The 15,333-nt window shown below is 52.8% G+C and overlaps 2 protein-coding genes across 2 annotated transcripts; both read left to right on the top strand.

Annotated features, from left to right (window-relative positions):
• Nucleotides 1–3,662: 3,662 nt before the first annotated feature.
• Nucleotides 3,663–5,356, top strand: LOC308235721 (piRNA-mediated silencing protein C19orf84; the record flags this gene model as incomplete). Its single annotated transcript, XM_080644764.1, has 2 exons — nucleotides 3,663–3,811; nucleotides 4,831–5,356. Exons 1-2 carry the CDS (start codon nucleotides 3,777–3,779, stop codon nucleotides 5,354–5,356), a joined length of 561 nt encoding a protein of 186 aa, XP_080500890.1. The 5' UTR covers nucleotides 3,663–3,776.
• Nucleotides 5,357–7,215: 1,859 nt separating this feature from the next.
• On the top strand, nucleotides 7,216–11,363 carry LIM2 (lens intrinsic membrane protein 2; the record flags this gene model as incomplete). Its single annotated transcript, XM_080644769.1, has 4 exons — nucleotides 7,216–7,390; nucleotides 9,634–9,783; nucleotides 10,975–11,109; nucleotides 11,302–11,363. The coding sequence occupies 4 exons, from the start codon at nucleotides 7,216–7,218 to the stop codon at nucleotides 11,361–11,363; spliced, it is 522 nt and encodes a 173-aa protein (XP_080500895.1).
• Between the last annotated feature and the right edge of the window lie 3,970 nt (nucleotides 11,364–15,333).

Below are 15,333 nucleotides of genomic sequence, written 5' to 3' on the forward strand. Positions count from 1 at the left end.
AAACCCTGCCTGGACATATAAGCTGTCTCTTTGGGATAAGGTATAACCGGATGGGTAGACCCAAAGTTCAAATCTGGAGACCCAGATCCTAATCATAGTTGCCAGGAAAGAAAAGCCTTCCTTCTTCTTTTTTTAAAAAAGTATATTATTTTTATTGATTTCAGAGAGAGAGAGAGAGAGAAACATCAATGAGAGAGAGAATCATTGATCGGCTGCCTCCTGCACGCCCCCCACTGGGGATCGAACCCGCCACCCAGGCATGTGCCCTTGACTGGGAATAGAACCGTGATCTCTCGGTTCACAGGTGGACGCTCAACCACTGAGCCACTGCCGGCTGGGCAAAAGCCTTCCTTGATCAAAATCTTTAGATTCCAGCCACATGGCCGCTGATCATGGGGACACCTTCTCTAAAACCACTTCCCTGACATCACCTTCCACCCTTTGCCTGCAGGCAGCACTGCTTAGGGCACTCACTGCTCCCGTTCCTCCCTATGTGCTGGCTCTGGTCACCCTGCAATGTTACTTGTCCATCTCTGTGTCTGCACCCCACCCTTCAAGACTGAGAGAGCCCTTGGAGGGCAGGTACCAATTCTGCATCATTTTGGCGTCACCGGCGTTATCCAGCGAAAGGCCTGGATTCTAGCGAACTCAGAAAGTGAAAGTTAGTATCTGGGATTTCTCATCCTTAAAGTGGGGTGTTGTAACCTCTTCTTGAAGATCCGTGTTCAAAGGGACTGAGCACTTGGCCTCATGGATCCCCCATTACCTACCCCAGCAGTCCTGCAGCAAGTCCTGATAGTTCTTCCTCCAAAATACAGTTAGTTGACTCTTAAAAAAATATATATATATATTTATTTTAGAGGCCCGGTGCATGAATTCGTGCATGGGGGGGGGGGGTCTGGCCAGCCTGGCCAGGGGGAGGGGACATGGGCGGTTGGCCCGCCTGCCTGCTGGTCAAACTCCTGGTTGAGGGGACAATTTGCATATTAGCCTTTTATTATATAGGATATACAATGAGTGACCAGATTATTATGCGTTCAGAGATCATAATAATCTGGCCACTCAGTGTATTTATTGGAAAAAAATATGCATATAAGTAGAACCTCCCAGTTCAAACCCATGTTGTTCAAGGGTCACCTGTACCTCTCACATTCATTCCCATCTTCCCAGCCCCCACCACCTTGGTGTCACTGCCCCCCCTCACCCAGACCATAGCGGCTTCCTCCCGGGGCTCCCATGCGTCCATACTTGCTTTCCACTACAACCCATTCTCCAAAGTGAAGACACAGTACTCTTCTTAAAACGTAAATCAAATTGCGTCACACCTCTGCTTTCAAATATTCAAAGTCATCTTTTTAAAAAAAAAAAAAAATATATATATATTATTGATTTTCTAGAGAGGAAAGGAGAGGGATAGAGAGCCAGAAACATTGATGAGAGAGAAACATCAATCAGCTGCCTCCTGCACACCCCCCACCAGGGATGTGCCCGCAACCAAGGTACATGCCCTTGACGGGAATCGAACCCAGGACCCCTGAGTCCGAAGGCCGACGCTCTATCCACTGAGCCAAACCGGCCAGGGCCAAAGTCATCTTAATGTTCTATAAGTTTTAAAAACGTGTTCAGCCCTAGCTGGTTTGGCTCAGTGGATAGAGCATCGGCCTAACGGACTGAAGGGTCCCAGGTTCGATTCCAGTCAAGGGCACGTACCTCGGTTGTAGGCTCCCGGCCCTGGTCAGGGGCATGGGCCCTGGTTGGGGGCATGCAGGAGGCAATCGATGTGTCTCTCTCACATCGATGTGTCTCTCTATCGCTCCCTCTCCCTTCCATTCTCTGTAAAAGTCAATGGAAAAAATATCCTCGGGTGAGGATTAAAAAAAAAAAAGTGTTCAAAGTCTTTCCTGTAGCCTACAGGGTCCTTTGCAGGCTGGCTTCTACTTGTGTCTCTATTAATAGCACAGACTCCAGAGCTAGGCAGCCCCAGGTTCCAATCCCTGCTGTGCCCCTTACAAGCTCCGTGACCTTAGGCACCGTGGCCTCTCTGAGGCACAGTTTGTTCCTCTCTGAAAGGAGAATGTAATGAGTTAGGATTATTCATCGAGACAGATCTCTATTTTATAAAATAGCTACGAGTATTCCTCAAAACTGTCAAGATTGTGGGGTCGGGGGAGGAAAGACCAACTGCTGCAGAGCAGGGACTACAAAGGAGATGTGATGACCCGACGATACCCTGCATCGGACTCCGGGACAGAAAAAAAGAAAAAGACAGAAAAAGAACATCAGTGTAAAAATTAGTTCATAGTCCTGTTGGTCTGTTGCCGTGACACAGCCGTGTGACACGCTAACATTAGGGAAGCTAGGTGAGGAGTATATGGGAACTCTCTATTATCTCTGTAAGTTTTCTGTAAATATAAAAACATTCCAAAATCAACTATTTATTTAAAAAAAAAAATAGAACGTTCCCTCTCCTCTCCCTGGTATCCCTCATTCCGGCCCCAGCCCTCCAACACGATGCCTATTCCACCCTCAGACCTTTGCATTTGCTGCTCCCTCGGGTGCCTTCCCTAAGCACCTCATCGGAAATAGCTGCTCTCTGTATCCCCTGGCCCTGGTTCCACACCTTCGCAGCACCTACAGGAAATGTGTTGCTGTGTCTTCTCCACGTCTCTCAACACCTGTGGGAATAGGGGCCGCATCTGTTTTATCCCGGCTGCACCCCCAGCGCCCAGCCCAGCATAGAGCACGCACTGAGTGGGTGTTTCTTAAATGAACGGATAAGAGAATGACTTTTTACTTAGTTCCTCAATAAAACACTGCGATGACCACCTACAGTAATGATAAGGAAGTCTCACTCGTTTAGATTAATGATAGTGCCGATTCTGTGTTGACTACTTAACACACCCGGTATCCTCGTAAACTTCCTAAGAACCGGGAGGGTATTAGAGCCCCATTTCTCAGCTAGAGAAAGCAAAACATAGACCTTAAAGTCACAAAGTAAGACAGAGACAGAGCCTCAAATGGAATCCAGGCCCTGAAACTCCCAGCCATTTACTAACCCCTCTACCCCGGGGAGGGTCCAGACCTCCAGATTTCCCTGTCTAAATGCTCCTTCAGTCCTGAAGAACACCATCCAGTCCCCAGAAACCAGGGGTACAGATGGAGAGAGTGGAGGGGCTGGGGGCCTAGACTCCTGGGTCTGAGGGAGGAGGGGCTGGGGGCCTGGACCCCTGGGTCTGAGGGAGGAGGGGCTGGGGGCCTGGACTCCTGGGTCTGAGGGAGGAGGGGCTGGGGGCCTGGACTCCTGGGTCTGAGGGAGGAGGGGCTGGGGGCATGGACCCCTGGGTCTGAGGAAGGAGGGGCTGGGGGCCTGGACTCCTGGGTCTGAGGGAGGAGGGGGTGGGGGGCATGGACTCCTGGGTCTGAGGAAGGTGGGGGTGGGGGCCTGGACTCCTGGGTCTGAGGGAGGAGGGGGTGGGGGGCATGGACTCCTGGGTCTGAGGGAGGAGGGGCTGGGGGCCTGGATACCTGGGTCTGAGGGAGGAGGGGCTGGGGGCCTGGATACCTGGGTCTGGGGAAGTGGGAGCTGAGTCTTGAGCTGCGTGGGCTTGAGGAACTACCTCCTGCCCTGCATTCTTTCCCACGGCTCCTCACGCCCTGCGGCCCCGCCCCCTTTCTGACAAGCCCCGCCCACTTTCTCCCCGGACCCCTCCCACCTCCCTGGCCCTGGAGAAATCCTGCGGAAGGTGCTAGAAGAGACTCGAGGGACCCTCGTGCAGATGGAGCAGCAGAAGGAAGAGATGGGGCCGGACGGGTGAGAGACTCAAGACCTCCCTCGGGCTTGTAAGGGGCACAGAGACCCAGAGAGGGGCGTGGACAGAGAAAATCAGAGGGAGGTGAATTGACCACCCCCGTTCCCCCCCACCCCCCGCCCTCTGAGACCATCAGAGAAACAAAAAAGTCTCAGGTATCATTGCCCAGAAACAGAACCTTGAAGGATCTTGGTGACAGAATTGAGCCAGATACTTAGGACTAGGGAGAGAGCTAGAACCAGATATTCCTGGGACAGAGAGAAATTTCGAGAATGAACCAGGAGAATGGAAAATGCCAGGAACAGCCATAGGACCGGAGAAATAATAAAAATAAAAATAAAAATAATAGTAATAATAATAACTGCCTGCATTTCTTGAACATGTCCCAGACCCAGCCATTTCACAGGCACCTTGGGTACCACCAAAGGGCACGTTTTGGTGGGAAAAAATCGAGGTCAGTGTGGGAAAGTCATTTGGCCTGAGATGCGTCAGGAGCGAACCGGGCGGGCAGCCTGGACTGGAACTGACATCTCCCTGAGGCTGAAGTGCCAGCCCAGCTGCCTGTCTTTCTGCAAAAGGAGAAACAGAGAGGGGGTGGGAGGAGAGAGGGTGGGGCGAAGGGGGTGAGGGCGCCCGAGGTGGACGCAGAAGTCAGGACGGAGAGATGGGCCCCCGGAGGCACAGAGGCCGCCAGGCTGCCCCGGGCAAGGTGGGCGGATGGTGGGAGCCGCTGACCTGTCCTCTTTTTTTTTTTTTTAAATAACATTCTGCGTTATTTTTTTTTTAAATATATTTTATTGATATTTTACAGAGAGGAAGGGAGAGGGAGAGAGAGCTAGAAACATCGATGAGAGAGAAACATCGATCAGCTGCCTCCTGCACACCTCCCACTGGGGATGTGCCCGCAACCAAGGTACATGCCCTTGACCGGAATCAAACCCGGGACCCTTCAGTCCGCAGGCCGACGCTCTATCCACTGAGCCAAACCGGCTTCGGCTGACCTGTCCTCTTGCCATTCCAGGAACAACCTGCCACCACCCGGGACAGGGCCGTGGCCCCCTGTGCCCTTCCCAGCCCTGCCGTCTTCTCTCCTGGGCACCCCAGACCCAGCACACCTGGGGCTCCCCGAGAGCCTGGCCTCTGTCACCGTGCCCATCCGCCTGGACGCCCTCTCCTACCTCCTGCACAGTGCCTTGCTGGGGGCCTATAACCTCCAGCAGTCCCTGCCCTCCTGCACCTGCCACCCCCAGGCTCCCGACCCCCAGCCCCAGGCCGCCAAGAGGCCATTCAGGGGGTGCAGGGACTGGGACGTCCCTCGCAGGCCAGGCTGGGGCCGGGGCCGGGGCCAGAGGCGACGAGACCCTGGGAGGTCTGAGCAGCCAAAGCCGGTCTGGGTAGGGGACTCCGGGGCTGGCCCCAGGAACCCACCCATGATGCCATCATCACCCCCAACACTGCCTACCCAGGATGGGAAGAAGGAAGCGGGAGGTCCGGAGCCACCCCTGGCCACGCCACCTGCCGCTGAGGACTGGGACATTGAGTACTAGCACCCTGACAGCCCAGCACCTTGGCATCCGGAGGCCTCTCAGGGTCACCAAGAGGGTCCTGGAGCCCAAGGGGGACCTCAGCCCTGTCAGAGATACCCCGTCCTCCCCCCCCCGCCCCCCCAAAAAAAATACGGCCTCAGCAGGGGGCCTGGGAATCCCCTGCTGAAACCCGGACCTCACTTAGCATCCCAAGCCTTGCACCTCACAGCCCGTGCCTCTCCCCATCCCAGCACCACCCCCAGCTACAGCGACAACCCTCAGCTCATTTTCCATCTGGATCCTGACCCCATTCTCAAGCCCAAAGCCATTCATCGGCCTCTGCAACCCCATCCCACCCCCACTCAGTACCCTCTTCCCATTCCCTCATTCCCGTCTCTGTCCCCATCTCTACTGAACCCATCTCATTCCCAGCTTCTTCATCCTCACCCCCCACCTACTTCAGGTCAACCCAGCCCCATCTTCAACTTCCTCCTCAGCTCAGCTCCAATCCCAGCCCATCTTCCACCCCATCTCATCCTCAACGTCCTTCCTGTCCTGGCCCCAACTGTGACATGCCCTCTGACCTCATCCACAAAGCATCCCCCCAGGCCCAGTATTCCCAGACACCACCCCATTTCCTGCCCTTGGGAGTGGGGTGGGGGGAGGAGCCCGGTTGAACAATAAATGGATGCGTGTCCCAATGTCTTGTGTCTGTGTGTGTGCGCTTACGCAGCTCAGGCTGACCCAGTGGGTGCTGTGAGCAAGGCCTGTGACAGGGGGAGGGTCGTTGAGGGTCACAGAGAGAGGCCAGTGGGGCCTGGGGGTGCAGGGAGGGAGGCCTGGATTCCTGCTTCAGCAAATTCCATTTGGGGCCTCTGCCACCGTTGCACTTCTGCTTGCTGGAAGCTGCTGGGCTGTGGGGCCATTGTGTGGGGAGGCTTAAGGGATTTGGGGGGCCTGGGGAGCAGAGAGGCCAGCAACCTGGCTCAGCTCAGTCTGCACAGAGGGGCCGAGGCGGACGGAGTGCTCAGGACAGGCTCTGCCACTCAGGTAGGGACCGGGCATGGGACCCACAGCCCCTCCTCCCCCAAGACCTAGGCATCCAGTTCTCCAGCTCCTTCCTTTCCCCGGGGCCCGGTGAGGTTCCAGTCCTAGTCCCCTTCACACCCGGGACCCAGGACTCCAGGGCCCCAGCCTCCTCTTCCCCCAGGGATTTTGGTGCCCCAGTGCCCACGCCACCTCCTGGCTTAAGGCCTGGAAATCCAGGCCCCCAGGATCTCTCTCCCCCAAGACCCAGAGGTGTAGCTCCTCAGTTCCTCCTCCCTCAGACCCAGGAGTCCAGGCCCCCATCCCCTCCTCCCTCAGACCCAGGAGTCCAGGCCCCAGCCCCTCCTCCCTCAGACCCAGGAGTCCAGGCCCCAGCCCCTCCTCCCTCAGACCCAGGATTCCAGGTCCTCAGACCCAGGTGTCCAGGCCCCCAGCCCCTCCTCCCTCAGATCCAGGAATCCAGGCCCCCAGCCCCTCCTCCCTCAGACCCAGGAGTCCAGGCCCCCAGCCCCTCCTCCATCAGACCCAGGAGTCCAGGCCCCCAGCCCCTCCTCCATCAGACCAGGAGTCTAGGCCCCCAGCCCCTCCTCCATCAGACCCAGGAGTCCAGGCCCCCAGCCCCTCCTCCCTCAGACCCAGTAGCCCAGGCCCCCAGCCCCTCCTCCCTCAGACCCAGGAGTCCAGGCCCCCAGCCCCTCCTCCCTCAGACCCAGGAGTCCAGGCCCCCAGCCCCCTCCTCCCTCAGACCCAGGAGTCCACGCCCCCAGCCCCTCCTCCCTTAGACCCAGGAGTCCAGCTCCTGACCCCATCTCTCCCCTTCCCCACAGATCGCCATGTACAGCTTCATGGGCGGTGGCCTCTTCTGCGCCTGGGTGGGGACTATCCTCCTAGTGGTGGCCACAGCGACAGACCACTGGATGCAGTACCGGCTGTCGGGGTCCTTTGCCCACCAGGGCCTGTGGCGGTATTGCCTGGGCAACAAGTGCTACCTGCAGACGGAGAGTGTTGGTGAGGCTCCGGGCGGGGTCTGGGCTGTGCCTGGGGCAGAGCCCATAGGGCAGAACCTCACAGCCCAAGGGCGAGCCGCCTGTCCAGCAGATGGAGAAACCTGTGGCTCAGAGAAGGAAAGGGTCACGCCAAGGTCACTGAGCATGGGAAGCCGGAAGGCTGGGGTTTCAGTATTCCTCCCCAGTGCAGTTGCAGCACGTGTCGATTGAGGGGTTCAGTAGGGAGAGGGGACATGTCCTACACAAGTCGAGGTCAGGTACAGCAGGTGGGGCTGTGGCTGCCAGAACAGCATTTTCTAAATATTGACGATGGATCAAGAACTATGTTAATGTGCTGAGTGACATACGTCAGGAAAAGACAAGTACCATACGATTTCCCTTATCCGTGGAATCTAAAAAAGAAAATAAATGAACAAACAAAACATAAACAGACTCAGACACAGAGAATAAACCGTTGATCACCCCATAGGAAGGGAGCTGGGGTGGGGTGACAAGGTGAAGGGACTGAGAAGTACAGGTTGGTAGCTACCAAGTAGATATGGGATGTAAAGTACAGCATAGGGAATATAGTCAGCAATAATGTGATAACTATGTAGGGTGCCAGCGGGTACCTGAAGTATCGGGGGATACTTCTTAAATTCTATAATTCTCTAACCGCTATGTTGTATACAAAAAATGAATATAAAATAATATTGATTGTCAACTGTAATTGGGAAAAAAAAAACTGTTAGGTACTGGGGGATACAAAAGCAAGATAGACCCTAAATTTGCTAAATACTGGATGAGGTACTATACTTGCTATGTGCCAGGCTGTGTAATATATATGTATATAACTCTATGTATATATGTATGTGTGTGTGTGTATGTATATGTTACAATATATACTGAGTGGCCAGATTAGTATGATCTCTGAATGCATAATAATCTGGCCACTCAGTGTATATCCTATATAATAAAAGGTTAATATGCAAATTGTCCCCTCGACCAGGAGTTCGACCAGCAGGCAGGTGGCCAACTGCCCATGTGCCCTCCCCCTGGCCAGGCTGGCCGGACCCCACCCATGCACGAATTCATGCACTGGGCCTCTAATACACACACACACACACACACACACACACACACTGAGTGGCCAGATTATTATGCGTTCAGAGATCATAATAATCTGGCCACTCAGTGTATATTATAAATATGAGGATAGGAATAGTACTTACAGTATAGGGCTCTTGCAATGTATATTATACACACATATTATATATGTATAGTATATATATAATATATTATGTAATATACTACATCTCTATCTATGATGTGGTATATTACATAGTATACAATTTATGGGAAGAGAGAAGAATGATCCCCGGTGCTCAACACTCTTTCCTTCAACATGCTTATTGAGCATCTGTCATAGGCCAGGCTCAAGGTGCTGGGGATATAGCAGTGTATGAGAAAGCAAGACCTTGGTCCTCACAGAGCTGAGAATTCCGTGGGGAGAGACAGACAAAGTAAATAAGTTAAAAATAAACAAATGGGGCGTTTTCAGATATGGGCAAGTGGCATGAAGGAAATGCAATAGAGCGGTGGTCGGCAAACTGCGGCTTGCGAGCCACATGCGGCTCTTTTGCCTCTTGAGTGTGGCTCTTCCACAAAATACCACAGCCTGAGCGAGTCTATTTTGAAGAAGTGGTGTTAGAAGAAGCTTAAATATAAAAAATTTGGCTCTCAAAAGAAATTTCAATCATTGTACTGTTGATATTTGGCTCTGTTGACTAATGAGTTTGCCGACCACTGCAATAGAGCAATGGGAGAGAGGATAAAGAATGATCAGCAGGACAATATGGGGAGTCAGCATCATTCATTCACTCACTTACCCAACAACCATTTCTCCAGGCCCCGTGCAAACCAAACCTATACTGGGGGTATTCGTGACATAAAATCAACCCAGTCCCTGTCCTCAGGGAGCAATCAGACTGGAGGGGGAGACAGGTAAAGAGTCACAACCCAGAGCAGGGGGTGAGGATGATACCTGAGTGGCAAAGGGATGCTTTCTAGAGGAGGGGATTTGGGAGCTGGGTTTTGAGGGATGGATAGGAGTTGGCCAGGTGAAAAGGAGGGCACTTGCTAAGAGGTGGAGGAGAAGCTAGGGCAGGGATATGGAGAGGGGTAAGGCATTCCTGCTCTCCGAGGTAGCAGCTTTCCCACTGAGGGTAGGGGAGGCCCAGGAGTGACCGCCGGGTGCCCCCACAGCATACTGGAACGCCACCCGGGCCTTCATGATCCTGTCCTCCCTGTGTGCCACCTCCGGCATCATCATGGGCATCCTGGCCTTCGCTCAGCAGCCAACCTTCACCCGCCTCTCCCGGCCGTTTTCCACCGGCATCATGTTTTTCGCCTCCAGTGAGTGTACCCTCTCCCTCTTCCTACTCCTTACTCCCTGCCCATCTCCAACCCCAATCCAACCCCACCCCCAACACCCCTCTCATCCCAGACTCCTCACTCTCAACCCCATCCCCACCCTCATCCCAACCCCACAACCAACACCAACACCAAGGCTATTTCTAATTCCTCCTATTCTGACATTGCAATTCAGTTCTGGCATTAGCGTCAGACTCCGTAGGTTTAAGGCCACGGTTCCCAACAAGACTGCCCCTACTTCAGCTGCAAGTGGGGTCCCCAAGCCACCTGTGTTTTTGACCAACTGGCTTCCAAGTTGACGGTTTCCAGGACCCACTCGGGTTTGAAAATCTTGTTAGAACAACTCACCAAACTCAGAAAAGCACTATACTTAACAATTACAGTTTTATTATAAAGGGGTGGGGAACCTTCGGCCCGTGGGTCATACGTACAAGGCCCCCGAAATCATTTGGTCTGGCCCTGCCAAGGCATTAGGGGTGAGTTAATTCCATGTTTGAGCAAACATAGCAGGCTATTTTTTAAGTTGATAATTTTGTATGGCCTGCGAATGATGTTATACATATCCAAATGGCCCTTGGCAAAAAATAGGTTCCCCACCCGTGTTATAAAGGATCAACTCAAGACCAGCCAAATAAACAGATGCAGAAGGAGACGCCTGAAAGGGACCCCCCCCCCGCCCCCGCACACACACACGTGTTCAGTAACCAGGAAGCTCCCAGCACTTGGCATCCAGTGACTGAACTCAACCTCCTCCCCACTCCCCTCCCCGGAGGGGCTGATATCAACCAGCTCAAAGCCTCAACTGTCGGGTTCGGTGGTTGTGTTTCTGGTGACCAGCTCCCATCCTGAGTCATCTCAGCTCAACAACAGGTGTGATCCCAGGGGCTCAACAATGGCAAAGACACGCATAACTCAGGAGGCTCCTTGGATGTGGAGTCCTCCCAGGAACCAGAGACAAAGCCCAGTCAGATTCTCTATGACACAGCACAGCCCTGCCCCATCTCCACCCCAGCCCCACCACTCCCTGTCCACCTGGACTCCCACTCTCAACTCAACCCTGTCCTCACCAGATCCCCACCCACCCACCCCACCCTACCCCTTTCCTCAATCTCACGTCCACCCCCGTCTCCAACCCCAACTTCATCCCTGTTCCCACCCCACCCTCTCCCCCAGCTATTTTTGTCCTGCTGGCCTTGGCTATTTACACTGGAGTCACCGTCAGCTTCTTCGGCCGCCGTTTCGGGGACTGGCGCTTTTCCTGGTCTTATATCCTGGGCTGGGTGGCCCTGCTCATGACCTTCTTTGCAGGTACCTGGGCTTGGGGGTGGGGAGGGCGGTGTCTGGGATGAGCAAGCATACTCTCCAGGGAGAGAAGATAGGGGGTCTCCCATGGGCTCCCAGCACCCAGACAGAAGGCAGACTCCAGATCCTGTGGACACCCAGGGAGCTTGGCAGGGGGTGAGAGGCGGGGGGTGTCCATTGGGACCTTTTCTCTCACAGGAATTTTCTACATGTGTGCCTACCGGATGAAGGAATGTCGGCGCCTGTCCACGCCCCGCTGAGCCCAGATGTGTCCACCAACTTCATCGGGAAGTTAAAATGAGGTCACTGAAGAGGAGGGGGCGGGTCTAGAGGCCTGAAATCCTGGTTCCTGGGGGCATGAGGGGGGTCTCGGTCCTGGACTCTGGGTGTGGGGCGGGGGGGCGGGGACCCTGACTCCTGAGTCCCATGTGGAAGGAGAAAGAATGGGACCGGGTGGGAGGGACCTGAGAAGACTCAAGGCTCCACCTGCGGGGAGGGGGGGGGTGTTTGAGAAATGGAATATCCATTAGAGCGATTTTTTGGAGTCTAATAAAACTGATGTGAAACCACCACAGGGTGACTCCCTGAGGGGTGGGAGTTAGTGTGGTGGATGGGGTTGGGGGGTGTATGATGACAACCCAACCTGCTGTTTCTGTAGACACGAGGACAGAGATCCATCGTGCAACCCCCCCACACATGACAATTCTACTTCTAAGAAACGGGTGTGTAGGTCCCATTCTGACAACAATTCCAATGTGTATTTTTTCTTCTCCCCTCACGCCACCAAGCAATGAACTCAATTCGGACATTATCTACCTGGAGGTACTATCAGATCCCACAGGTTAAAAGCTCAGCCCTGCAAGACTGCACCCCCCCCCCTTCAGATGCCAATCACAGTCCAGGATGTCACCCGTGCTTCTGACCACCAGCGATAGGTTGGAGGTTCCCATGACCCCCTCCTTGGGGGTCTATTCATTTTCTAGGGATGCTCACAGAGCTCAGAGAAACATGTTACTTACTACATTGCCAGTTTATTATAGAAGGACATAACGCAGAAACAGCCAGATGGAAGAGATGCAGACGGCCAGGTGTGGGGAAGGGACTCAGAGCTCCTATAACCTCTCTGAAGTCACCACTCTCCCCAAATCTCCAAGTGTTCACCACCCCTGAAACTCCCCAAAGAGGTTGCATGACACACGTGTGATTGACTAAATCCTTGGCCATTGGTGAGTGAACTCAAATCCCGGCTCCTCTCTCCTCCCCAGAGGTCAGGGGCTGGGACTGAGATCTCCAACCCTCTAATCACATGGTTGGCTCCCCTGGCAACCATTCCCCCATCCTTAAGTGGGGTCCGAAAGTTACCTCATTTGCACCTTTATGGCTTTTGTGACTTGGGAAATTCCAGGGCTTTTAGGAGCTGTCATAATCAGGACCCAGACCAAATATATATTTCTTATTAGAAAGCACAATATCACAGTAGGATAATAGGATAAATAAAGAGCTCAGTGGGGGAAAAAACAGACAAACTAGCTTCCTTGTCCACCTGCCCCACCCCATCTCCAGTTGGTTCTCCCAACCTCCTCTTCCCTCCCCAATGGGCTCCAGAACTCTGCCCCTTCACGTCCTTCACCCACCTCTTCACACACTATTCATGAGCTTGACCTTGTCTTCATCCACCCATTCACCCAAATAAACTGATGTTGATTACCGTGACATGTACTGATGCCAATCATAAAATAATAAGACTATTTAGCAAGGGCATTTTCAGTAATATTTATCACCGTCTATTCATAGAGGCTGACTCCCTAGACATAAGATTTATTGGGGCCTCCTCAAATCACAATAATGCTATGTTTATAGAGGCTTCATCCAAAAATAATGGCAATTGAGGCCTTCTCTAATCCTACTTTACTAAGGCCTCGTTAAGTAGGCTTATTCCAGTAATCATATTTATAGGGGCTTACTCTAGCAATGATGGTGTTGTAACTGCAGACTCACATCTCCAACTCCTTACTCAGCCGTTCCGCTCGAAAAGAAGAGGCATCTCACGCCTCACATATCTGACGCCGAGTTCCCCGTCCCTCTCACACCCCACACCTGCTCCTCCCATGGTCTCCCCATCTTAGTAAACGACAACTCCCTTTTCATCCAGCTGCTCAAGTCATGCACGCAGAGACGCACGTTGGGATCTTTCTCGGCTGCTTTCTGTTACATTCCACATCTGATTCATCAGCCAATAGTGTTGGCTCTACCTTTAAAATGTGTTTGGGAATTTGACTCTTACGTCACCAGTGATCACCCTAATGCAAGCCACCTTCCGTCAGTTGTCTGTCACCTGGTTTATTGCCACACCCTCCTAATCAGCTCAGCCCTTACCCCGCCTGCCCTCCTCCACCTACCGTTCATTTTCTATGCAGCATCTGGAGAAATATTTATTAAAATCATGTCACTCCTGCCCTGGCTGGTGTTCCTCAGTGGCTAGAGCATTGGCTTGCACGCCAAAGGGTGGCGGGTTCGGTTCCTGTTAAAGGGCAATTACCTGGATTAAAGGAGGTAAATAATCAATGTGTCTATCTCACATCGATGTTTCTCTCTCCTTCTCTCCTTCCACTTTCTCTAAAAATCAATGGGAAAAAATATCCTCAGGTGATGACAACAAAAAAGAAATCATATCACGCCCGCTCTAAGCCCTCCAGTGGCTCCAATCTCAGGTTAAAAAAAAACAACACACACACAAAAAAAACCTAAAGTCTATCCAGATCGTTCAAAATGCCATGTGTTCTGGCCCTGCTAACTCTCTGACTTAATCCCCCTCCACTCACTACAGTTTAGGGGTCCCGGAGACAACCCCTGAGTTCAATGAGTTGCTAGAAGGACTTACAGAGCTCAGGAAAACTTTTGCACTCACAGTTAATTTATTACAGCGAAAGGGTACAATTTAACACCAGCAAAGGAAGGAGCGGCATCCAGGTGAGACCAGGCACCAGGTCCCAGTTGTCTCCCCCAGTGGAGTTGTACGGACAGCACTTACTTCTCCCAACAATGATGCTTGAGGACACCCACAGAGTCCTGCCAACAGGAGAAGCTCACCCAAACCCTGGTGTCCAGGGTTCTCATGCGAGGTCAGGCAAGAAGCACCCCTATGGCTGGCCTTAGTTATTCAGTTTCCAGCACCTCCAGGAGTCAAAGTGATATAGTAGACACACACCCCCCCTACATTGATAGCATAAACTATCTGGTGTGGCCCAAGGACTCCAGGTACACAGAGACACTTAGCAGACAGGAGGTTCCTCCCAGGACTAGGCAAGGTCAAGCTTTCTTTGGTCAATGATAGTGGTGGGACTTAGGGAGATGAGAAACAGGGTTACAGCCTTGAACTTGGAAATGGGATGAACATGAAATGGGGTGAAGTTGAGGTAGGACTTATAGGGGTTGGGGGAAAGTATGAAGAAGGAAGTGGATGTAGGACTGGGGCTGGTGCTGGGATTGGAAACAGTCTGGTGTGAGGAAGGCAATGAGGATAGGGTTAAGTCTCAGGATGAGGATGGGTTTGGGTTTGTAGATGGGGATGGGGTGAGGTTGGGGTTGGGTTTGCCAATAAGAATGGGGTGAGGTGCCCTGACCGGTTTGGCTCAGTGGATAGAGCGTTGGCCTGCGGACTGAAAGGTCCCAGGTTCGATTCCGGTCAAGGGCATGTACCTTGGTTGCGGGCACATCCCCAGTGGGAGGTGTGCAGGAGGCAGCTGATCGATGTTTCTCTCTCGTCGATGTTTCTGACTCTGTCCCTCTCTCTTCCTCTCTGTAAAAAATCAATAAAAAATATATTAAAAAAAAAAAAAAGAATGGGGTGAGGTTGTGGGATAGGGATGGTGTTAAGTTAGGGATTGGAGCTGGGGTTAAGAGATGGGTTGTATTTGGGGTTGGGATGGGATTGGTTAAGAGCTGGTTTGGGAAACTGGGTTGGGGTTGGAGCTGGAATTATTGATGGAGGTACTGTGATCCTCATGACCAAGCTGGCCAAGCTCAGAGCTGACTGTGTGTGAACTCACACATCAGAGGAGGATGTGGGTGTGTTTTCTCCTCCACAGACTTTTACAGTTGTGATTCTCTACCTTCTGCCTGCCCTGAGCATACGCTGCAAGCAGGAGCCCAGGAACCTGCCACCTGCCCCCCCACCCCTTCCTCCCTCAGGACCTGGTGTCCACATCTCCAGCTCCTTTCTCCTTCAGC

The sequence above is a fragment of the Plecotus auritus genome (genome assembly GCF_963455305.1).
Source record: "Plecotus auritus genome assembly, chromosome: 10".
Taxonomy (NCBI): domain Eukaryota; kingdom Metazoa; phylum Chordata; class Mammalia; order Chiroptera; family Vespertilionidae; genus Plecotus; species Plecotus auritus.